The sequence below is a fragment of the Solea senegalensis genome, linkage group LG21 (assembly GCF_019176455.1).
Source record: "Solea senegalensis isolate Sse05_10M linkage group LG21, IFAPA_SoseM_1, whole genome shotgun sequence".
NCBI classification, from domain to species: Eukaryota; Metazoa; Chordata; class Actinopteri; order Pleuronectiformes; family Soleidae; genus Solea; species Solea senegalensis.
In genome coordinates this window covers 14,539,327-14,564,321 of record NC_058040.1, presented here as the reverse complement: position 1 = coordinate 14,564,321, position 24,995 = coordinate 14,539,327, and the positions used below count along the sequence as shown (strand labels likewise).

The following is a 24,995-nucleotide window of genomic DNA, read 5'->3' as shown; positions in this document are numbered from 1 at the left end:
AAGTCTGTGAATGGAAAATGATTCCCTCTTCCCAAAGACAAGAAATGCTGCAACACAGGCATGGGAGTGAGGAGTTCCCACATTTCATCTGTCACTTTGTAAATCCTGTTTGTAGAAAATAGAAAACAAGGCAATTCCTTGATTGTACAGAATTTCTTTAATGTCATTTGTAATTTGTTAGCCCATTCTAATTCTCATTTCAACATTGGACTGTTTTTCACTTTGCCCCATTGTGCTCCTACATATTGTCCTAATGCCTGTTCTTTCTTTATCTAAAACACTTTGAATTGCCTTGATTTCAGCCTTTACTTAACTAACCTGGGCCACATTGTTCCAGGCTCACTTTTGAGGGTTACGTCTTACACCACAGAGAAATATTTTTCCCTTCTCTTTATGTAAAATAGCTTTGTGATTAAGGAACCTCAACCCTAACCCTTCAGGACACAGGCCTAACCCACAAACAGGCATCCAAAACGTGGGAAATCACGTTATGTGTGGTTTCACATGTCTGTGTCTGCTGGGAGCTAACGGTGTACATCTTTACCCAAAGGAACTGAGAAAGCCTGCAGCTTGGTCAGGTACTGACTGGGGAGAGGAGAGCCCAAGCACCTGGCTGTAGTACTTGCATGCATGAGGCACTGGGGTCAAGCCCAGGGCTTGTAGCATCTTGCCTGCAAGACCCCACCATTCTTTGCCCATCACCAAGGGAATACAGCCCCACACCCTCATGCTATACCAGCCCTCCTGGCCCCTCTAATTCTCCTTCTCTCATCAGCCCCTCACCTGACTCTCCCCAGCCACCAGCCTCTAAAAGATGTTCTGATATTTTAGATTTCCTCAAAAAAGAGGACAAACGGTATCTCAACAAATAGAAAGACTAGTGACAGCATTCGAGAAGATGGCTGATAAAATGTAATGCTGTACTTTTCTTTGTTTTCTTTTTTTAATAGATTATGCAGGTCTTTTTTTTGTTTTACAGAATGCTATTTCAATTGTAACATTATTTTGTATATTTGGATGTATAGTTTATGATTTCCCAGTGACTTTAAGTTATTCACTACGAATAAAAGGCTTTGTGCTGAGATTGTGTTTCATGGATTTGTTTATTTGTCATGGACAAATCAAAGAAAAAAGACATTTTAGAAAGACAACATTCGAGAAAGACAATAGTGACACTGGCTGCCGTGTATGTGAATCTGTCACCATGGTAACGTTCACTTCCTTCTTCCGGTGAAGTGTCGAGGATGTCCCGTTGTTACGTCTTCCCTTTTATATCCTCCCCTTTCATCAGGAGTCCCCTCCACAGCTGCGAGTGTAACTCGATTTAGAGTGAAACGCGGTGGTGAAGTGGTAGTGGTTAGGGGCGGTTTGGGAAAGGGCCACAGATAGAATTTATAGATAGATACGTGTTTGTAGCCAGTTGGGAAACCACGCCCCCTTCACTGTCCTGACTGTACGTCGGATTTCCCATACACTCCTAGCGTTTGCTGCACCGGGGGATGGAGTAAACGGAAAAGACAACATGGATCCAGGTGAAGAAACCCCCAGCAAAACTGTCGACATTTATCGCGACACCTGGGTCCGCTTCCTCGGTATGTATTTGTTCCGTTTTTCGTTTGCGAACAGTCAGACTGTAACCGACCACAGAGGACACACCGTGAGCTGACTAACGTGACCTCGGAGCTGTGTGCGTCAACTAGCTAACTTCCTGGCTAACCACTCTTTTAAACTTCTATTTATAGCTAACTTTGAAGGACATAGCGTAGTGGGTGAACGTCAGCGAGTAGTCTCTAATGTCGTTGTTGTTTATGCTGCGTTTTTCACACCACATTTTACAGACAGTGCTGTTTTAGTTTCAGTCATCCCCCAGTCAAGTTAGTTGTTAAGCAAGCAGTGAGTCATAAAAATACAAAGAAACGCCTGAAGGCATGACCACACTGAAGGCTGAAACACTGTAGTATCACTGCCTGTTTTCTAGTCGGACTCTCTCCCAATGAGCCACTGTGTCCACATATTATCCTGACTGAAGGACATGCATGCTGCATCTGCACACACTGCATCTGCACACACTGCACATACTGTACACACTGTACACACTGTTCATGTTCAACACATCTACCAGAACTGTCCCAGTGGATATTTTATCTGTTTTTTTCTTGTATGTGGTAAAATAAAGCAGTATAATAATAAATGAAACACAAAATTGGTTAACTAGTGCAACAAAGTCTAAATTTAAACAACAATATAACTTTCTTCTTTTCTGCAAGATTTATTTGCCTGTTCTCATAAGTCAATGTCAGTCACTGTCATAGGAATCTTTGGCAATTTAACATAATATATTAATGGGCTCACCAGCGTAATGGGCCTAACATTTTAAGATGGAAATGTTTCAGTGCCCATGTACAGCAGGATAATTGTATGTGGATAGCACAAGACTGTCTGCCGGATATCCTTGTAGATACATTTCTTTCAAGGCGCTAATATTAGTAGACATGCTAAAAACGTGAGATCTTCATCAGAGACGTAATGTTTTTGAGTCTTTTTGTCCTTGAATTCAACTAAAATCTGCCTTTTACTTTCTCTTTCTCCTGCCCTCAACAACATGTAAATACATTCCTCCAAACATGCTTTCATGCCTTACTGGGCACAACGTAAATAGTGAAACACAAATGTTAATCTGAACCCTCTGCTCTCTAGAGGTAGTGTATTACCCGAGCTCTTATCACCTAGTTTTCACACGTGCCTCTGGAGCTCCATAGCCGTTGCTTAACTTCATTGTTAAGTTTATAGTTTTCAGTCATTTTCCATAATTTTGGGATATGAGCAACAGCTCATAACAGCACCGTGTAAGCTTTAACTAGTCTTTGTTCTCTTGTTGTTTGACAAACTTGTAAAGCCTTCATCTGGGATACACATGTTTTATGTTAAAATATGCATCTTGTAGACAGGGATGCACCAATCCAGTATGTTCTCTCACAAAATATTACTTTAAATTTGTGTATGTTGAAATGCAAAATGCTCTCTTTACTAAATCTAAAATGTGTGCGAAGCATCGAGTGGAGCTCATTGATATCTTTTTGTAATGTAAGCTTACACCGGGTCAGGTAATCACAGCGGCCTGTTAAATGAATAAATGTGAATGAGTGAACTGATCAAAAACATGCAGACTTTTGAAGAGTCACTGATGGAGCAACTGTATTTCATGTGGAACAGTTTTGTCCCCATAATCAAGCAAATTATTAATCTCAAACTGAATCTTATCTGGTTTATGGGAACAGTGCATAAACTCTGTTGGAAAGTCGCTGGATGCGTAGTTCACCCAACAGTGGCTGGCAACAGAGCAGAAATAACACCAATAACACAAAGGTATTTTATATTTATAGTGTTTGTTATTGCAACTATTCATTTACTATTTACTACTAAGTCTTTATAAAGTGTAAAAAACAAACAGGCAGACTTCATGTAGTTAGTATGACCTGATCCATTAAGTACTTATGAGGACTCCTTGTATTTAAATTGGGATTTGTAATCTGGATTTGAATCCTTCCAGTTATTAGTTTAAGTTATGTGACGTTTATTATCTCAGTCCAGCTCTAAAGTGAGACCTCTAGTGAGTAATTTCAGTCAGATAATAGATGGTCACCAAGCTTTTATTTCACCAGCTGTTTAATTTTTTGCTGAGGTGTTTCCCTCAGCACAGGTAGCGCAGTAAAGTGCAGTGTTTGCACTCTAGCCTCCTTTTTTGTCTCCAGAACCAGTGTCAGAGAGGCCTGCATCAGCAGAATTTGACTCCCCCTCACTCTTGTCATCAGTGAACCAAAGATAATGATCCCTGTGTGAATGGAACTCACTTTTTACCACTGTTTGTCATGTAATGTGGGGTACAGCACAGGTGAATCCTTACAAAAGGACGAAGGATATTTGAATCCTGATTTTTACCCAAGCCCTTAGCACCTGGTGTGAGGTTTTGCACAAAGTTAAGGTCTTATCTTCATTTATGTACCTCTGCCCACAGGCTATTCCAATGAAGTCGGGGAGGCCTTTCGTGCTCTGGTGCCAGTGAGTTTGGTATGGGGCAGCTATGCTGTTGCCACTGCATACGTTACTGCTGATGCTGTGGACAAAGGGAAGAAAGCAGCTGCGGTAAGATATGAGCATCTTACCCACATGAATGTCACATGAACATAACATTAACATTTTCATTCCTGTTTAATCAAAGAGGGTAAATACATGTCACCCTCGTTCACTGGTTCCAACTAGGGGCTTTTAATGTAGCTGCAACAACATGTTTATAAATGACTTTACAAAGTTAAAGATACAATATGAAACATTTCTGCATTAAAACTGCTAAAAGCGCTGAGACTAATGATATATATTTTGTTGTTGAGTAGTTAAACCATTTATGAAAAGTAAGATTGAAGAAGAGTGAGCCAGTTTGTTGTGTTTTTGTGTTTTTGTTTTTTTCCCATTCATCCTTTAATCCCATGCTGCTTCATCAAGTACAGTATTTTGTTATTACTTTGACTGGTAGACCCATAGTGGCAGAAATTACATACTGTGCCTTTAATTGTCAGCAATTATATAAAGTAATTAGTTGGTGCCAGATGTACGCTGGTTCCAGCTTCTCAAATATGATGATATCCCCCACCGCGGTATTAAGCCACTTAAATTTGCCGCAGTGAAAATTCCTTAACCGAAACAGCCCTAGTGAGCATGGGACTTTTTCACAGCGGCCATTTTGACAGGTCACGGAAGGAAAAGCAAAGATGATCAGGGTCACACTACTTGAGCTGAGTATCATTGGTATCAATAACACATGTGCTTGTACTTGCTGAAACATGTCAAAATGTCTGTGGTGAAAATGACCCATTTTGTGTTCTTCATATGATGGGGTATTAAATCGGAACACTTTATTGCAATGGCTGTTATTTCTGTTACATCTGATCCGCCATCTGTTCCTGAAGGCCCATGGGGACAACCCAGGGAGGACGACACGTGTTGGCGTAGCAGTGGTGGACACGTTTGTGTGGCAGGCCCTCGCCTCAGTGATCATCCCAGGCTTCACCATTAACCGTGTGTGCGCTGCGTCACTCTACCTGCTGGGCAGAACCACCAAGTGGCCTCTGTCTGTCCGCAAGTGGACAACGACGGCTATCGGCCTCTCCACCATCCCCTTCATCATCACCCCAATAGACAGGTTGGTCTGTGTTTCTGTATGTCTTCATACTGCACATGGATTATGTAGGATTTAAAAAAAATAATAATCATTTGTCATAATCATTGAGATGATTGTGGGTGAAATGTTCTAATAGTGATACGTTTGCTATCATAGTAATGTGCAATATTATGAAATCCAAGATTCAAGATAGGTTTATTGTCATTATGTATATTTGCAATACAGCCTACTGTGATTTTCAAATCGCAATATAATATTGTTTAAGCCAAAATGTGTGTCAAAATATCTTTTTAGATTAATTATTGTCTTACATCATGCACTCTGATCACACACCCCAGTTCGACATACATGTTCCAACATATGCCTATTAAAAAAATAAACAACTAGATTATTGCATGTTGAATTTTCAGTTCAGGTTGAAAACAGTCAGATCTTAAAAATGACAACAGGTCACATGTCCGGGGCAGATGTGTTTCACAGACCACATGATTTCTGCTCTGTACTCTGTAGGTCGGTGGATTACCTGCTGGACTCGAGTCTCCGGAAAGTCTACAATGAGGACGAGAAGCACCAATAACGAGGAGCCGTGCTGGACACACGCCCCTTCCCGGTTGAGAGACCAGTCGAGTCTACGCAAACCTGTGCTGTTGATCCACCACTGTGAAGCACTCAGGACTTGTAAAGAAGGGATTTGTGGAGTAAGATTTCACAGTTAGTCATGCTAAAGTATTTCATGTCTCAATATAAATTCTTCATCAGTAGGTTTAGTTGTTAAAAGTGAAATCCTGCTTTGTGATGCTGTATATTCCTTAACCCGTAACCTCTCAGGGCAATCTGGGTAGTGTTTCAATAGGAATGTAACTGTACGTGCAGGGATACTGTATACCGTTATATTCCTGTGATCATGAATACAGACAAAGCCTCCGAGGTTGCCCTCATGGGCTAGAGTTATGAGCTGATTCTCTGTCTGATGGAGCCACAAAGTCAGAACAGACAGTCACAATGTCAAGACATTAATTACAAATCCGCCATATTCATTACTGTAATGGCCAATTAGCCACAATGCTCCTCTTATTCATTTCGTACTGTCACAGTTTTTTTTCATTGTTTCTTTCTGTTACTTGTTTGTTTTAAAAGTGTCTTTCCATTGTTTCACTCTACCTTATTACTGTTGGTCAAGGGACTGTCAAGATTTGCACTGGCGGCATTTTACAGCATGTTACAATCCATATGAGTCTTTATTTAATGTTTAGTATTGGTTCTAATAAACTTTTACAAATACAATATCAAAAGACATTTGTTATAAAGTACAGTAATGTCTTTTATTGCAATAAGAAACACTGTCAGAGCCACTCGGCTACAGGTTATCGTGAGAGAGTTTGGCTAAGTTACAACTGAAAAATAGTCAACGCAATTGCTAGATAATCTGTAAGCCATAGTTGTATAAAGTGAACGTGAGAGGTTTTTCCTCCTTGACGCAGAACGTTAATATCAAGTATAAGTACATTAAATTCAGTGGTGCACTTCTCAAATACTTGTGAAGGTCAGTGTAATATCTATGCAGGGATTGGTTTAAGGGACTCTTTTAGCAATACACAGATAGTATCTTTATGTTATTGGCAAAAAATATATATGCTGTATTTAATGCTGAACTATGCAAGGAAAAAAAATACATTGTTCACAAGTGTTTTGCAAAGGGATTTTCGTTTAGTTTTTGTGTCTTTTAGCATTTTCTTTTTCATTTGTCACGTCATGTATCTGCTGTGTTAACTTTCTTGTGGAGAAAGACGCTGAAAAGAGAACATCTACATGCTGTTGGTTAATGCTTATTCAGTAGCTCTTAATCTGGTTATAAGGCTACTTAAATTGTCTTATATATATATCTATATAGATATATAGATAGATAGATATATATAGATAGATATATTTTTATTGGCTCTTAAAATTATTGAAACACGTGTCCTCAGGGTTGCAGTGAATGTAGCTTTCGATATGATCATCCACAAATGTAACGCCTTTATTTTTGACTTGTATAAGGACAGTTGGACTTGTCGAGCAGGAAAAGCACAATAACATGTACTGAAGATTACAGTATCAATACCTTATTGGATTATTAATGAAACAATTGCTTTTTCAGCTAAGACATGTCAACATATACAGTATATGTTTAATCATATTTGATGTTAACATTTCAGATTTCACATACAATTCTGCCGTCACTTTTATTGGTGCAAAAGATAAAGTAGTTTACTTTTTTTTTACCTTCTTCACTCTCTTGATGTTTTTTTGTGTGACAGTGTTTTTCGGAAGTGGGTTCAAAATGAGTCACGTTTTTTCAGCCTTAACTGAAAAAGGAAAAAGTATCAAACCTCAAGCTGAGTTTCATGTGCTGATCTTACAAAAAAATGGAGATTATTTTCCATATGTGAAAGTTTCTGTTGAAAGCTGAAGCCTCGTGCTTTACGCCTAATATTCAGTAACACTCCCTATGTTGCATCATGTGAGACACTGGAGAACAACAACTTGTGAATCTGTCGTGAAATAAATAAATTATATGATTGAAAGAAATGTTTTGTGTTCTGTGTCAATCTGTGTCAACTTCTCAAAGTGTATTTTCTGTTCTGTTCTTTGCAGTACAAATATTGAATTTTTTTTTTTTTTTTGTTCAAGCTTTATCTGAACTCAGTCTACACTAGGGGCTTCCCACAGTAACACCTCACTACAGTGTGAATTCACATGGTAGCATAACAACTTTCTTGTTGCTTACACCCACCGTCTCCATTTCCCAAGCAACATACTGGCAGATGAGAGGCGCATTTCAAGGAACTGATGAGGTATTCAAGTAGAAGCATGAAAAATGTGCTGGCCTTGTGAGCTCATTCCAATCATTTATCTTGATTGAGTCAGGAAGCCACAGCTGCTGCCAATTCTACAGATGGGGTGCCCCACATAATAAAGGAAGGAAAGCCAACAGTGGTCAACACAGCCATGTTTCTCTTTAACCTTGTGTTTCTGGTTCTTTTGGCTGCATCAGCTGCCCAGTCAGGTAAGACAAAATGTGCTATTTATCTCGTGTTTAACGCGAAGGCTTCCTTACTTGAGTGACTCTTGAAAAATGGTTAATTTTTTGGAAAGATCTCGTTTGAAAATCACACAATATTTGCAGGCATTCCTCGCTATGTCCAGGGTCAATGGACAATCACGGATGAGAATCTACTGTACGAGGACCCCGATGGAGAGTTCCTAGCAGTAGAGGACAGCATATGGCCTGACAGTTCATCAGAACAGGTTGAGGAGATTATGGTGGAGGAGCAGAACATGCAAACTACTCCAGGGCCAGATGTTACACAGGAACCAGGTGGGCTGATGACAGTAGAAATGATCAATAATTGCATAACCGAGTGCTTATTGTTATATTTTCCTTTAGCATCAGATGATGATGATGATTATGATGGAGATGAAGATGAAGAAGAAAGTGATTCAGCAGTGTGGAAAATAGTTTTGGTAGTAGCTGTCCTGCTCGTGTCCATAGTGGGATCTTTGAGTTTGGCCTATTACCTGTGTGTGTGGAGAGGAGGCAGGATTCACTATCAGCCTCAGAAGCAGGTCTATACTTGATGATGAATAAAGTGAACTTTGTGCAGAATTCATCCTCAATATGTCTCATTTGTCTGGCACCAACGATAATTCTGTTTCTGTCACAGGATATGCAATGACACGGAAAGTCCTGATTTGTAAAAACAATCTTAATAAGTAATAAGGGCAGTTTCTTTAGGGTTATTGGGATTGTTTGGGTAAAAAAAAAAATATATATATTAATGAAGATTTTTTAAACTGAGGTGTATAGAGCCAATCTTGAAGGATTTAGTCAATTATTGTAATGACCACTAGAGGTCAGTACTTGCATTGTGTGTCATGCTACATGAGACAGTTATGCACACTTGAGGGCCACATTAATACAGTAGCTTTACACTCATCCTCTATACTATGTCACTGAGCCCCGACCTATTGTTTCTCCTCACTGAGAAATGATTAACACATTTAAAATTATATCTATATTAAGAAATAAAGGTGTCGCAATCTCTTTACTGGACACCATGAAACACTCTAAACCAGGCATTAACAAGTAAGGTGCTTATACAGTATTTTTATAGAGGTGAAGTGCATATGGATCAAAATGTTTTTACGACACATTCTTTTGTTGCAAATAACCTGCTCAAACTTGTTTAACACGGTTGTGTAGCCAGCTCATTGTGTAAATACAGTCTTTGACAATATCCTTATGTGCCTCAAGGTGCTTCGAGGCCGTGCCTCGGTAAATGAAACTTGAAATATTTTAATGATGAATCAGGTTTTGGTTTTTTTTTCCACTCCGATTTTTACATGACTTATTTTCTACTGCAGTCATCGCTCCTGCTGTCACCAAAAATAAACTTGCTACCTTGAAAGCAAACCTTTCCCTTTTGCATAGGAATTCATATTGATCAAGATCACGGCATGACCGTTGGGCTGTTTGGTGAGAGCAGTGCTGAGAGTAATGTTTTAATTCGGAGTCAAGCAAGCAGGCTTGGATCAAATCCGCAAACATTCATACATCCCCTTTGAGCAATATCAGGTGGCATTAGGGGGCCCAAGGAGACAAAAAGCTGATGAATTGAATTAATCTCCCCTCCCATGATGGATGGGTCTGTTCACAGGGGGTTGGAAAATGGGAGCATTGTTCATCTGTCACTCCGATTGCCATGTCCCTCTATGATTTGTGCCTGGGTTGCGAAGGCCACAAGTGGCCAAAAGACCTCCCTCTCTCCTTCTCACTTGTGTCACTGCTTCTTTTTCTTTTTTTTTTTTTGTCCAGGAATTCCCAGCCTTTCAATTGCTTCCACCCCCACAACCCTCGCTGATCTCTATACAAGCAGATGCACAAAAAACAAACCTTTGCTAACGGAGAAGCAAACATGAATATCTGTCTCTCTCTTGGTCTGTATGCAGTTTTGTCTGCAATAATGTTCAATGTTTGCATTTCAGATAGAAATCCTGTTTGTCTACATGGTCACATGTACTTTTCCTCCAACTGCCGTGCACATGAGTGTGTGAATTTTAATGTGAATGTAAGCCTTTCCCAAGATGGAACTTTTCTTTTTACAATACATGCAAAACGCAATTCTATTTGTTAATGATAAAATGAACCTAGAGAAAAAGCAAAAAAAAACAAAAGCCAATAACCCAAATAATTCAAACTTATGTTCAATTATGAACCCAGAACACAAAGAAGTTAAGGTTCTTTAATTTATTTGCATAATATCTGCTATAGTCCTCTGCAGTTTCTCATATGTGTCCTTGTGCAAGACACTTCACCCCACGTTGCTCCTGACGACTGTCCCGGCAGCGTGTGAATGAGTATGAAAAATTAGTGATAGAAAAACGGGCTGCACATAGATGCTCTGTATGAATGTGTGAGTGAAAGGGTGAATGGCAAAAACCACTATATATATATATATATATATATATATATAATCCTTGTTTTGGGATTGAGATTATAAGGCAACATTAAGATGCAGATGCAACACCTGACCTGATCAATCCAATGAAAACTACTCTACTTAACTACATAGTATCTGCTGCTTAAGTGTAGAAGATACTGGAGAAGACTTTGTAATGAGTACAACAGGTGAGAAGGCAAAACCAAGTAGCCACATTAAACACTGTCAGTAAGAGCTACATATACTGTAGACTAATGTGGGTCAGGGTGCAGGGATGATGACCTAAAGTACACGTGAGGACAGCATCAATAACTTGACTTGTTTACAATAAATACCACAAGAGTTTGTTTTTTTTCATTTGCCGTGCAGATAAAAGGGCAGAGTAAGCAGAATCCACTCTCCAAAACAATAACAAAGTGAAATCATTAGCTAAGACCAATGGGCCATAATGTTGTTACTCTACAACTACTGCTAGTCATAGGCAACCACACACACACCCACCCTCTGTAGTGAAGAACTCTGTTTGTGGAAAGGCCACTTTCAGGGCACCGACAGAAATGTTTAATGCTTACCGGTCGATTTATTGAGGTCAGCGGGAGGCTACGTTTTGAGAAAGCTGAAGAGCGGCTACGTTCAGATTGATTTTCATGAATGTTTTTTATGCTGAGAGCCACAGAGAAACAAAAGACAATCACGGCACATCAAATCACGCCACCAAAGAAATGAGGGTAGGAAAAAAAAACAAAAAAAACAAATGAAGGGCAAGGCCAGTTCTGTGTCACTGAGCATTGTATTATAATAAATATGAGTTTCTTTATTGGAAACATGAAGATGAAGAGCACGGTGAATTCTGCAGGATTACACTCTTATATATATTGATTTGACTAAGGTCTGCTGTGCAGTGAGTGATTTATTTTTAAATACCTTTATAAAAAAAGGCACTTTATTTGTTGTCATAAAAAAAGAAATAATGATAAATAAAGTATTAAGGGTATAAAAATGATAAGAAAAACGGAATTCTTCTTCTTCTATGGCGTTTAAAAGCACCTTGCATCCATGATGTTGTATTACTGCCAGCTTCTGGAATTAAAAAAGTCTTCAACACTAACCAGTCCATCATATTCTTTCTTGTCTCCTCACTCTCATCCTCTTCTTATATGAAATAAGGCTTTTTTGCATGGGACAAAATAATGGCTGCCGACGAAATATTCCACCCTATAAATTAAAGCCAACAAAACAATAGTGTTTGATCCAACAGTGGATTTGACAGTGTACAGTGTGATACAGGCTGTGTGCTGGCAGAGCTCCCCTCCCTTTGTGAAATGAATTAGGAGAATGTGAAAACTGAGCTGAGCTTCAGTGATACATTATGCATGAGGAGCTTGAAGGCTCCTACTGAATTCTGTTCAGGTGGCATCAGAGGGTGCAGCCGAGTGGAAATGCTGGCTGGTCACTTAAAGCACACTATCTGTGGTAATCTCGCGCCATGAAAGCACTGCACACGGCTTGCGCCGTATCCCTCCACACTTGTAGGCTGAAATATGCAACACAACCAGGTTTCTATAGTGGCCACAGAGGAGCTTTTTTCCTGGGACAACAGGGGATTAAAGGCCTTGCTCTAACCTTCAGGCTGCCTCCTACCCTGCATAACTTGAAGCGACCATTTGCAATTTAAATTAAAATCCATATTTTGTTTACCAACTTGATTTACTGGCCAACAGTATATATGTGATCATCATCCTTGTCTGCAACATTAGAGGAGGCTTAGTGTGTTTGACAGCTTGACATAATCCCACAATCAGATAACGCACCTAATGATTTGTCGTCTTCTGTTGTTATGAGATAATATCTAATTTCCTGTCTCTGAAGTCGTCTTACAAAGACATTGTCTGCTCATTGTGAAATCAATACGCCGTGGAAACACCATTACGACAGTCTGCACAGTGCTCGGGCCAATCGCTAGCACTCGCCGACGAATAAACGCGCTCGACCACGGGGCGGGCACTCACAACAACAGCACCACAGTGCACAGAACACACCGTCACCTCCAGAGTGTCCTTCGTTATAACAAGGCTTACTGACCTGCCCAAAAAGAGTACTCAGTGTAATTAAATTATGCCTCACACAAGAGCAAAACCAGTATCAGGATGAATTATACTGGGCTCGGTGGACTCTCAGGGGAGAGAGAATCATGATCAGTGTGCGGTGCCTTTGCCAGCAGACAGACAGGTCATTTGTAGCAAGGAACACAGGGAGGCAACACTGCTGCTACAAGGTTACTGCCATCTTAGTGAATATACAGTTGGGTCTATTTCACTGCTAGGTAAATATGGAACTTTCAGAACACACTGTATATCTGATATTTTTAAAGGTGAAAGGTCAAGGTCGAAAGTGTGTTGCTGATTGAATGAATGAATGAATGAATGAATGAATGATTCGGCTTTCACCCGATTTAATATTTATGGAGATTCAGAGGAAAGAGGAAAAGCCCGGAGATCACGAGTCGTCTGCTGGGGGACATGAATGTCTGTACCGACTTTTGGATTGGTCTATTTTTATTGTACTCGTGGTATTTCGGTCTAGATTAAACGTGTGGACTGACTGATAATGAGAAAACTGCAGAAAACAGTCACACTAACACATTAAAATATGTTGCTTTGTTAAATTCACGTTTGGCTGTTAAACTGTCTGCCTCTTGGCCTCTGGGAACCTCTGATAACAATGTTTCACTCCCGCTGTGATAAAGACTAAGATTAACTAAACTTAAATGAACAATAATATTGGTGTTACCTGGATATTACTGTACTAAGTGTTGCCAACGATGGAAAAAATAATTAATATCTTACTGAATGGTGAAAAATAGCAGCTCCAAATGTAGGGAAATACAAGAAACCAGTGGTTGACGGGTGTATGGACACAGTTGCAGTAGAGATACAGTAAACTGACACAGACAAACATGTATTATCTCTCTAAGAGCAAAATTCAAAGTGGACGAGGCAGTTAAAAAATAACAACAGTGAGCTGACGGCAGTGTGAGAGGAGTTAGACCTGCAGACAGTGTGTGATTTAAAGTCTCTCACTCTCTCCCTCTCTCCCTCTCTCTCTGGCACGGCTATAATTTTCCTGGGTGGAATGATGGATGAGGCGGTGTCAGCCCATGTTCATTATAATGCACACCATCTATTCTTCTCTGCTAGACTCTCCGCGCTCCAGGAAATGCCAGAGAGGTATTGGAGCTGCGGAGGGAGAGAGAGAGAGAGAGAGGAGAAACTCTCATCTGATTTTATGGAGAGAATTTGCTGCAAGGTGTGTGTGTGTGTGTGTGTGTGTGTGTGTGTGTGTGTGTGTGTGTTAACTTAGCACACGGTCGTCCATCAATCACTAATGAAGATACTGTGAGCAACTGCTTGTCCTTTAAGGAAAAAAAAGAACACACATTCCAGTCTGGGTATGAGCAATAAACACTACTCTATGTCTGTGCAATTCCAATAATGTGCCTTAGCTACAGTCTGTGCAAGACATTAAGAGAAGCACAGAAATGTTTTTGTTTGTCATCACAACTTACTCACAATATTTTTAACGGCTCTGCAATCAAATTTGACTGTGAGCAATGGGACCCTCCTAAATTTAGCACATTACAGCATTTTCTGCTTTGTTATTTCCCCCTTTTGTCTGCTCTCCTCTCTTCAGTCTGTAATGGAAATGCACCGTGAGTCACACACACCTACATATCAGCCACACACACACACAAACACACCACAACATTTGATTTGTGGGGTTGTTTTTTTTCCCCCTCGTATTGTTATGTTTGTGCAAGTTTGACTGCAAAGTCCTTCCAAGTCTCCAAGTGATTTAATGGATCTGCTTTGACAGTTCACTTGTTACAGCCTTAATGGTCCGGTGCATAAAAATGAGTGACATTCTCTATTTCATGCTTTTTCCCTAAACATGTACAGGGAACTACGGTGACCTTTAAATTCCTAAAAAGGATGTCAGACGTCTTTGTTTGTGTAATATTCCACTTGCTGTAGAAACGTGTATTTATTTGGCACTTTCCTCGTCTTGGTGACCACTCAAAGCTGCTTTACGTGACGGTTTTGCCATTCACTCTTTCATACAGCACATACTGTATTTTCTATCACTCACACGTTTATCCGACAATGTCTTCCCTGAGACACTTGCAACACATGTATGGCATGTAGACCGTCGGAGCCAAGAATGTAACCCATAGCCTTTGAGGTGAAAGACGACTCGCTCTGAGCTACCATCACCTCAGATAGCCATCTATAGGCTAGATACATAATAAATAAAATACATATAAAAAGCTTATTCCAGGGGGCACATTTGATCTCAAGTGGGCCTGTCCAGTAAAATAATAGCATAATAATCTATAATCTACATTTCCTGAGAAAAATAAGAACAATATTATGCTTAATTTACCATTTGCACATGTGCATTACAATTTACAGATGACAGTGTATCTACAAAGGGACACAACATTTAGTCACAGGTGGCTGGAAATGAAAAATATAGCATTACACATTATATTATTGTATTCTAACCATAATGTGAAATTTTCACAAATTCATCCTTCGGGCCAGATCGGACCCTGTGGCGGGCCGGTTCTGGCCAACAGGCCATAGGTTTGTCACCCCTGTTCTAAAGCAATTATACGCGTGCATAAACAGGCTTATGGGTATTCAATCGCTTCCAATGAAACCTCCTAAATGTTAAACCTAAACATTTTACTGTAATAGGGAAGTAGCCGGTAAACATCTGTGGCCCTTTCAATCAGAAGCATCAATGTAAACAGGAAGTCACTGACATATTAAACTATTTGGAATGAATGTATCTTATCATATATGAAAAATGTACATTCATATTACTTAGAAACAAACAAATGTCATATACTATTTTAGCCTTATAAATGAGCTGCACCTGGAAGCATACGGGTGTATGTATTAGTTTGAGTGGCCGCAAACTGTTTTACTGCACTGATATACATTTATGCACTTATCCACTTTAAAATATTTGTTTAGAGTTTGCTATCACTCTTTTAACAACAGCTGATCCAATAACCAGGAAAATGCCGGGGTGACATAACAGCGTGACTAATAACATGAGCGTAGAATGACAGGAGACTGGAAAGTCCTCAGATACTTTGATAGAGCCACACTGCTCATCCATTAAACACACACACATGCGTAAAAGTCTCCCCCACTCCATTCTGAACAAGCCTTAACAGGTTCAGTATTATCCTCAGTCAGAGCACTGATGCATCTTTTCTCCTCACACACAGATCGTGTCAGTGGGGGCCTGATGAGGGGGAAATGTGTGGCATATTGAAATAGATTTATTCAAACTGATAGCATCTCACCCTATCAGCTCCACGCCCACTGTGCCAAACTGTGCAAGAGAGTCTTTTCAAAGCCTTTAAGGATGTATCGAACAGGGGAAAAAAAGGGTGGGGGTGTAGCAGGGTGGTGGTGGCGGTGGCGGTGGTGGCGGCAGTGTTTCTTCAAATGAGGTCTGGATCATTCCTGGAGCAAAAAGGATCAATAACCGCCAGGCTAAGCCCTCGCTCATCCATCTGATTCATACCCCCCCCGTCTGCTTTTCAGATATAAGAGGAATCACCGGTCTGAAGGCTTCCTCTCTGTAGCACTATGTACCAGCTGCAAGCAGCTGTGTCCTCACATACATAAAACTGTATCTGGTGATTAATGTGAGACGTGTACTTATAATGGATTGGATATGTCAGTATATGGGGATATAAAGGAACAGTTGTCTATAAATAGCTTGATTTACACTTTAGAGGTACCTTATCTTACATGAAGTCAGCCTGGAACAACCTATGAATTATAAAGTAGAGCTCGAAACTACTGACTCTGTGCACGCGTCTGTACGCTTCACACGATGTGGGTGGATGTTTAAATGTCTTACTGGGGAACATGTAAAACTCTCAGTGCTGCAACTTCAAAATTAAAGTGGCACTTGGTCACTCAAATGCCACTTGATTGTAGCTCAGTAACAATTACTGGAAAACTGTCAATAACTTATAAATTATACTGTTGAATTTCAACCCAAACTTACCAAGCTGCTACTATAGAAATAAGATACAAAATGACAATACTATTGTCTTATTGATACTGTACCGTAATGTCAAAGTGTAACCAAAAAGAAAAAGAAAAAAGAAGCCTGTCAAGTAAAGAAAGAGAGCCAAAGAACTAATTATCTGTGTTGCCACTAAATAACAAAAGAGAGGAGCTGTGGCACACGAAAGATACTTCATTAACTGCTGCTCTGAAAACAACATCTCACAACAAGAGACCTCTGCTGTTATTGCTACAGGTTGTGACTGAATTGGAAAACCTGGCAAGGACAAGAAATCATATTAATAACAGTCTGTTAGTAATTGCATTTTCCCCGTTTTTATGTTCTTGCCGATACGGTGACGCACAAAATAAAAAATATCACACATTGGAAAGAGCTGAATAACAGGATGTTGTTTGTTTGTGTTGTTATTGTCTGAGGGACAGTGTCATTGAGGGATAAAAAGGGGGGTTATTGACCGATATATGTAAAGATTCAATGAACAAATGACTGAAATCCCTTTAATACCTCTGGCGAAATTCATGTGCAAAGGCATGAATCTATCTGGTGTTGATCTTCCTGTTTATTTATGACTAAAAAGGAGGATATCAGGGGCCTGAGGGTGAGTGTCTGTCACTGAACGATGGTTATCAAACTCAAGTGCCCCTTAGAACAAGAAGAAGAGCTGAAGGACTCTTTTGTAGATAGTGCGAACACAAACACCAACAACGCTACGTGTCTATGATGCAAATATAACAAAGCTGTGGTGTTTTCTTGGACTGGAAAGTGGGAATGATATAACAGAGCTTGTGCAGCATGATTTATTTTTTTGTTTAGTTAGTTTCTTCTATAACATATGGGAAGTTTATATTCTCCATGTGTGCTACACTTGTTTTTAAAGGATGCATATGACATGAATTATTACTTATACAGAATCCAGCATATACAGTATCTCCTAACATACATAAATCCCCACTGTTATTAACATTATATTTGAAATAAAGTCCATGATTCAACGTTTTTCTATGTTAAACTTTCTCCACACCAACTCAGGAAATGACTTTATGGAGACATTTAGATTTTATGTATCTTAAATAAAGAAATACAATGTTCATTCATCCATCTTCTACCACTTTATCCTCCACATGAGGGTCACAGGGAGGTGCTGTGCTAATCTCAGCTGACATAGGGTGATATGTGGCGTACATCCTGGACTCACACCTATGGTCAATTTAGAGTGTCCAATCTATTTAATCCCCACACTGCATGTTTTTGGACTGTGGGAGGAAACAGGAGAAAAGGGAGAAAACCCCCACACATGGGGAGAACATGCACACTGGAACATACAGAAAGGCCCTTGTTTATTGTCAAAATACAATAAAATTGACACAAGGCTGATAAGAGCTGAGAGATTGTTATGATAAAACATTGAATTGTGCAGCTTTAAATAGAACTTGCAGAAAACATAGGACATTACATGGTCAACTCCATGAATAAAATATGAAAAAGAAAACCCCTTGTGACCATGTAGGATCCCCTTTAAAAGACATTTTCATTCATTTATCTTTTTGAGTGTGTGGCCTCAAGCATGAATTTAAAGTGTGTACATTTGAGTTGTGAGTTATTTCTTTCTTTAATTATTATAAACTTAAAACAGACACACACCTTCATTTCACCCTTCAATTTAGCCTAAATAGATTAATCGTGTAACATACACTGACATAAATGAGACCAGGGCTCGGTGAGAGTGACCCACATAAACAGATCTTATGAAACAGTATGAGCTCACTGTAAGACACCCTGACCTCTGTGTCTGTCACATCCTCTGTTGTGAGAACACACTTCCATTATGTAACCAACGCATCACAGAGTGACAGCCACGCCGTGAGGAGAGAGAGAGAGGCAAAGAATCACCACATACTAATCATAATAAATGTCATCTCTCAACCGGAAACAGCGAGGATACATTTACAAACAATGAAGAAATCCTCGCTGCTGCTCCTTCTGCTGCTCTTGCTGCGTGTCAGCGCGCACGAGTGGCACGACGCCGCGCGTCCACGTCCAGCCTCATATCAAAGGCACAAAACACTACTGTAATCCCACACTTTGATCACGTGAGCACAAACTTGGCCGAATAGGAAGGCGAGTCTGGGTAGTGTAAGCTTCCGACCGCCATTACATTACATTACAATGCGTGGTGGGCTGGACCGTCGTGCGCGTAAAGGCGAGCGAGAGAGAGCGCGCGCGCGAGAGAGAGGGAGGGAGAGAGAGGGAGGGAGAGGGGGAAAAAAAAACCATGCTGCTCACACAGCGGCGCGCTCTGCGTTAAAAGACAAACAGACGTGACACACGGTCAGGATCCACGCACACTACCACTGATTTACCCACACAACAACGCGCTCAGGCAAATAAACAGCGAGGAAGTAGGAGGTGCAGAAGGAGGAGGAGGAGGAGGAGAAGGAGTCACCGCTGACACCAAGCTCGTTTGAGAGTGAGGATGTAATTCAGTCATAATCAAAGCATTTTTTTTCTCTCGAGGAAGAAGAAGAAGAAGAAGAGGAGGAGGAGGGACACGCTTTTAAATGTCGAGTGTTTTAAAAAAAAACATTCTGCAGCGCTCATCATAACCTTTATGTCACTTTTGCCTGAAGTGCACATGTAAAACAAATGTTTTTTTTGTTTGTTTTCTCGTGCGTCAGAGTTTGAGGCTGTCGAGGCGACGAGAGGAGGTTTCGTAATGATAGAAAACTGAAAGGAAGGAAGGAAGGATTTTTTCTAACGTCCGTGCACACAGAGAGCCTGCTGCTTGTCGTTTTCCTGGCGGTGGAGTGTGAGAATAGTTTTTCCCTCCCTCTCTCTCCCTCTCCCTCTCTCTCGCTCACTCTCTCTCTCTCCCTCCCCTGTGTGGACGCTTTGGCTCATGATCCAGGGTTTCCAAGCGGGAGTCCGCTCCACATCGTCCGCCCTGCCACGGAGGAACTCCGGGGGCTTCTCTTTTATTTTATCTTCGAGGAGAAATCCCTGCTCCTGCGCTGCGTTTTGTGGATTAAACGTGCCTGTTTGTGTGTATGTGTGAGTGTGTATATGCGCGTGTGTGTGTGTGTGTATATGCGTGTGTGTGTGTGTGAGAGAGAGGCAGTCAGTCGGGGCTACATTGTGAGAGGAACGGTTGTGGTAAGAAAGACGGCTATAAATAGCTCATGCAATTCTCGAAAACTATCACAAGTGGTGCATCAGCTCGTGGAGCAGCAGACGGAATCAGATCTCCTGCATGTTGCCCTCTAACGCCTCGGCTCTAAGTGGATTGTTTTGCAGGGTGTGTTGTGATACAAGAAGTTTTTGACTCTGATTTCACACATTTCCCCCGCGGAAGAACGAGGGAAAGGAGTCGCCTCCTCCATGGATTATGATCTTTTTTAAAATGAAACTATTACAGGAGAGACTGATATGGAAACGGGCTGATCTTCTTCTTCCTCTGTGTGTGTGGATTGAAATGGATCCGTGTCTGTGCAGCTCTGCGTCTCGACAGCGGTCACATTTGGAATCGCCTGACCTGGATTGTGACTAAAAAAAAAATGTTTTGATCCCTTCACACGCTTGGATTTACAACATTCTAGATCTTCTTGGAGAGGAGGAGGAGGAGGAGGCGGCGGCAGAGGAGGAGGAGAAGAAGAAGAAGAAGAGAGGGGGGTTAGACTTTATGGATGCATTCGGCACTTCTTTCTGAAAACGCCCATTCCTCTGTCCAGAACATCCCGAACCCATTACCTGGACCTCTTGTGAGATTATAAGCCCGATTGTGTGGGCACACTTGATTTGTTAGCCCTGCTCGGTGCTGGATACCGATGTAGGATTTCGACATGCCCAGCGCTGACGACCCCAACGGCGGACGATTATGACTACAACAGCGAATTGGGTGGCTAACGGGGCAAGCCTTGAGGACTGCCACTCCAACATCTTCTCTCTGGTACAGTATCCGAAAATAAATCATAGACACGTCAGGCAGCTCTGATTGACAAGTCATAAGACCGTGGGAGGCGCGCGTAAAATGTGTCTGCTGTACAAAGGTGAACCATTCACTCGTGTTGTTATTAGACAATCATTAACACGGGTTAGTAGAAAAAGGGACAACATACTGTATTCCTCCACAAATAATAAACCACACCACCCTCACACGCTTAAACCGACCGCCCCTACTTTATTATCTGATTAATCACACCGTGGAATAATGATTACAATACAAAGAATAACATGCTTCCAAGGCAGACTGCTTGCTTTGGCATGCATGAAACAAAAGGGCTATAAGCACTCATGTCTCCCATCAAAAAGCGTTGTGAGCTCAAGCCATTATCCTCCTCTCCTTTAAATAATCAGTTCACTGGGAATCCAGCAGGAACTCTGTTGCATTGCCAAGCAACTAACTTGGACAGAAGGTGCACTGCTGCCTCTAATACTCCTGCAGTCACAGAACAGAGGAAAAGAGATTCTCTGGTTTTTTTTTGTTTTTGTGTGTTGTCCAAGAAAAAAAAAAGAAAAAAAAAAGGTTTTCAGAATATAGACGTTAAAATCAGTCGGTGTTGATAATTACCATAAATGCCAGATAATTAAAATATTAAATATAGATTGTTAGCTCCTGAGAGGAAACTGTGATTTCAAACTTCTGTACATTCGGAAAACAAGACGACATGAAGCCACCACCGCTCACATCAGAGAGACAACATTTCAGTGATTGTGTTGTGCTGTGCTTGTACAAGGCACAAACACCAGAGGATACAACTTTACTGTGTCAATATCAAACACAACCCACAAAAGAAAAATGCCGTGCATGCATACCGCCAGGGCGAAGAGTGTCCTTTTGTCTTGGAAGAAATGTTTCTTACTTATCAGTGAATGTGACTTGTATGTCATGCAGAGGAGAGCGTGTCGATAATACGATTGCGACAGACAGCAACGTGCATCCAGCACACAGCGGAAATGCCACTTTCACACTCAATTTATCTGAAAATAGAAAAAAAAAAAGAAAGAAAGAAGGTGTTTTTTTTGACTCTACTGGCTGTGTCGCTTATGCAGTGCAGTGGAAAAAAAAAAAAGAAAAGATTGAGCAGTGTGTTTTCACAGTTCTCATCCTGCAATCAGTGAGTTAACTCTCCTACTACAGCAGGCAGCCAAGTGGAAAGGCATGCGGTCGACTGAACTCAGGCACAGGCTGCTGAGAAACCACAACACCGGGGTCCTGGGGGCTTTTTTGAGGTGATCATGCAGGTTGTCCATCAGCAACAGCAGCCAGCCCCGCGTTACACTCAGCAAGTAACACCAAAAGCTAAACAAAGTGCCACATGGCACGGGTTTAGAGGATGGGGAAACATTGAGTGTAGTTGTCGCGCACTGCCGAAATCTCAAAACATTCAAACAAAAGCACTTGACGTATTTATCCCTTCATGGATTTCACTCAGTCTAGGTAGAAAGGAATCAAAAATAGCATCCTTAGTTGTTTAACAGCATCTTGTCAGCGTCTCTGTGGACCATCAGTGAAATCACTACAGTGTCAGACGTCCTGAATTCCCAGCCTGTCATCTCATAGTTTTTGAAAAGAGCGATTACGTTTCTGTCAACGCCGTGGCGTTGTTGGCCGCACTGACCCCATGTACATCGCCTTTCAAACTGAGGGAGAAAGAGACCTTCCATCAGCTGGTCTTGTTGAGAATATTTATGACTGGCTGCCTGGTGCCACGGCGCTTAATCACTGGCAGGGCTCCTCACAGGGAAGTCCAAGACAGGACAGAACATTGATGACAGTTGTACCCTCTGTAACCAGGACACTGCTTAGAGGCTACAACTGAGACACAGACACACACAGGGATGCAGATTTCATCCTGATGTTGACAACAAGGCAGATGTGTGCAATCAGCTGTACAAGTGGAGACCAAAGCACCTTTTTACCATAGGAAGCAGCGTTCCACGATATGGCAAAAAAAAACAAAACACTATCATGAGACCAGATTGTCAAGTAAGTGGATATTGATGACTATCCCAGACAAAGTCAAACCAGATCATTGTGGTTTTAATCTATTTTCAGGACAGTAGACAATAAAAACTTCACATATATGAGGTAAAACATGCATAGCACAGTGGATAAACATTATATCAACACACAGCATGTGGAACCTTTGTAATATTATTAATGAAAATTAAATCAAGATACATATTGTTATGGCATTTATCGCCTCGCCCTAATGGAAGTAAATAAATCACATCAGTGGGGACGGATGTAAAGATATGTATATGAATGACTGCTATTATGTACGGCATTCAATCACCCTTTTTCTTCATTTAGTGCTTTACCAATTGTTGATCACTTCATTGACAGCAAACCGTGGAACTATCATGTGACACCTTTTTGCTGGGTCCAACAATCGAAAGTTATGATTTCAGTTTCTTCCGTTGTCATTTTATAAATGGACTGTCTTAGTTTCTTTGAAACAGACATTTTTCACTTTTTTTGGAGAACGATTCAATAGTTTATTTGTAGGTAAATTACTCTGTAATTAAGCGTCCCACAAATGAAAAGGAAAAAGCCCTTTCTGGTGGGATATTTCTTGTTTCTTCACCTCCCTTCAGGTCATATTGACTCGATTGTTCTTAGAAAGGTCGTGTGGGTAACTAGCGAGCGCTCTCATCTGACAGCCAGTTAAACAGCATTCCAGCAGGCGCTCGCCTCGTCCCTCACACTGATTTACTGGCTGTTATTGCGACCTGCATCATTATGAAATAAAGCACCTTAGAAAGCACAGTACGGGGGCTCAGCAGATTACTGCCATGTCGTCTGTGAGGCTGGTGTCAGATACTTGGAATAGCTGCGTTCACACAAACCCACAAAACAACTGTCTCGTGCGCCACTGATCATCCGTCTGTGACTAAAAGCAAACAGGACCCTCGTAAGTGGGAGAAAAGACCCCGAGGCTGGTGAGTTAAGTCGAGGTGGCAACGTAGGAGGGAAGGGTGGAGGACGAGAGGAGAAACAGAGGAATGTTTTCAGCTCAGAGAGAGAGAGAGAGAGCGAGAGAGAGAGAGCGGCTGAAGGACTGCAGCGGAATCTGTTTTCATTTTAGGAAAGTATTATGACTGATGTGCATTTCCTGACTGCTAGCCTCAGCCTGTTTGAGAAAGAAACTGAGAGTGAAAGAGTCAGAGCAAGAGAGAAAATTAAAGAGAGAGGGAGAGAAACAGTCATCTTTCTGTGGACTGGGCAGGTTCTTATAACACCAAGTCCCAGCCTGAATGTGAAACACAAGGAGGAGACAGTTAAGAGCCTCATGACACAGGAAGCTTCGCTGTGTGTGTGTGTGTGTGTGTGTCTGTGTCTCTCTCTCCCTCTCTCTGTATGTGTGTGTGTGTGTGTGTGTGTTCTGTGCACACTGTAAACCAGCCAGACTCAGGAGACAAACTTCAAACACCATCATATTGTGTACACACACACACACACACACACACACATCAACTTAGAGACAGGAATAAAATACCCTCATACCCACGCAAACATGTGTATCACAAATGCAACACATGCACACACTAAATCTTCCTCCCACACAGGCACATACACACCACATGCTCACACCGCCGTTATCCGGGAATGTAAATGCGTCGCACACGTCCGTCGGACGCAGACTTGTGCAAACACAGGTAGACGGCGGGGACCTTAATTAAAGGACTTGTCTCTGACACAGGCGTGTGGAGTGCCACACTGGTAATTAAGTGTCCTCCAGTGAAGGGCTAATGTGATCAACTAAGAGGTGCTCATTAGCCAAACTGTATTCCAATAGAGATCTTGCATATATGTAATAATGATACTATGGTGTGGCATGGAAATAAAGTGCTAAGAGATGTGGCTGAGGGAGCACCGCTAACAGCAGGGCCTTGATTTATGGCAGGTGAACAACCGAGGCTTGTAAGAAGATGCAGGTAATCAGGTCTGGTGCCTTTTTAATATAGACTGTTTGTGTTGCCTCATTATTAATGGTCGTGGTTATTGCGATGGTGCTTAGGGATGAAAAAGAGGCAGTGGTCACGTGAAGCGTGCGTCACAATGTGCTGGTCAAGTTGTAGTGGATTTTCTTTCTGTGTGCTTGTGTTGATATTATGCCCGTGTTGCTAGTGATAACAAAACAACACTATTTGTCTCCCTTTGCTCTGAGAAAGTCTTTATTTTCATCGTGCAAAGCTGTAAAGTCCTCAGATGTCCTCTGGAG

At 41.2% G+C, this 24,995-nt stretch overlaps 2 protein-coding genes across 5 annotated transcripts in view; both read left to right on the top strand.

The window, feature by feature from the left end:
* Nucleotides 1-1,258: 1,258 nt before the first annotated feature.
* On the top strand, nucleotides 1,259-7,744 carry mtfp1 (mitochondrial fission process 1). Its single transcript, XM_044013001.1, has 4 exons — nucleotides 1,259-1,592; nucleotides 4,016-4,143; nucleotides 4,965-5,197; nucleotides 5,687-7,744. The coding sequence occupies exons 1-4, from the start codon at nucleotides 1,523-1,525 to the stop codon at nucleotides 5,751-5,753; spliced, it is 498 nt and encodes a 165-aa protein (XP_043868936.1). The 5' UTR covers nucleotides 1,259-1,522; the 3' UTR covers nucleotides 5,754-7,744.
* Nucleotides 7,745-19,039: 11,295 nt separating this feature from the next.
* The window catches only part of LOC122787070 (mediator of RNA polymerase II transcription subunit 13-like), a 74,167-nt gene continuing 68,211 nt past the window's right edge, over nucleotides 19,040-24,995 (top strand). For all 4 annotated transcript variants that reach the window (XM_044053635.1, XM_044053636.1, XM_044053634.1 and 1 more), the window contains exon 1: nucleotides 19,040-20,716. In XM_044053635.1, coding sequence (XP_043909570.1) covers nucleotides 20,645-20,716 — 72 coding nt within the window. In that variant the 5' untranslated portion in view covers nucleotides 19,040-20,644. The remainder of the gene's footprint in view (nucleotides 20,717-24,995) is intronic.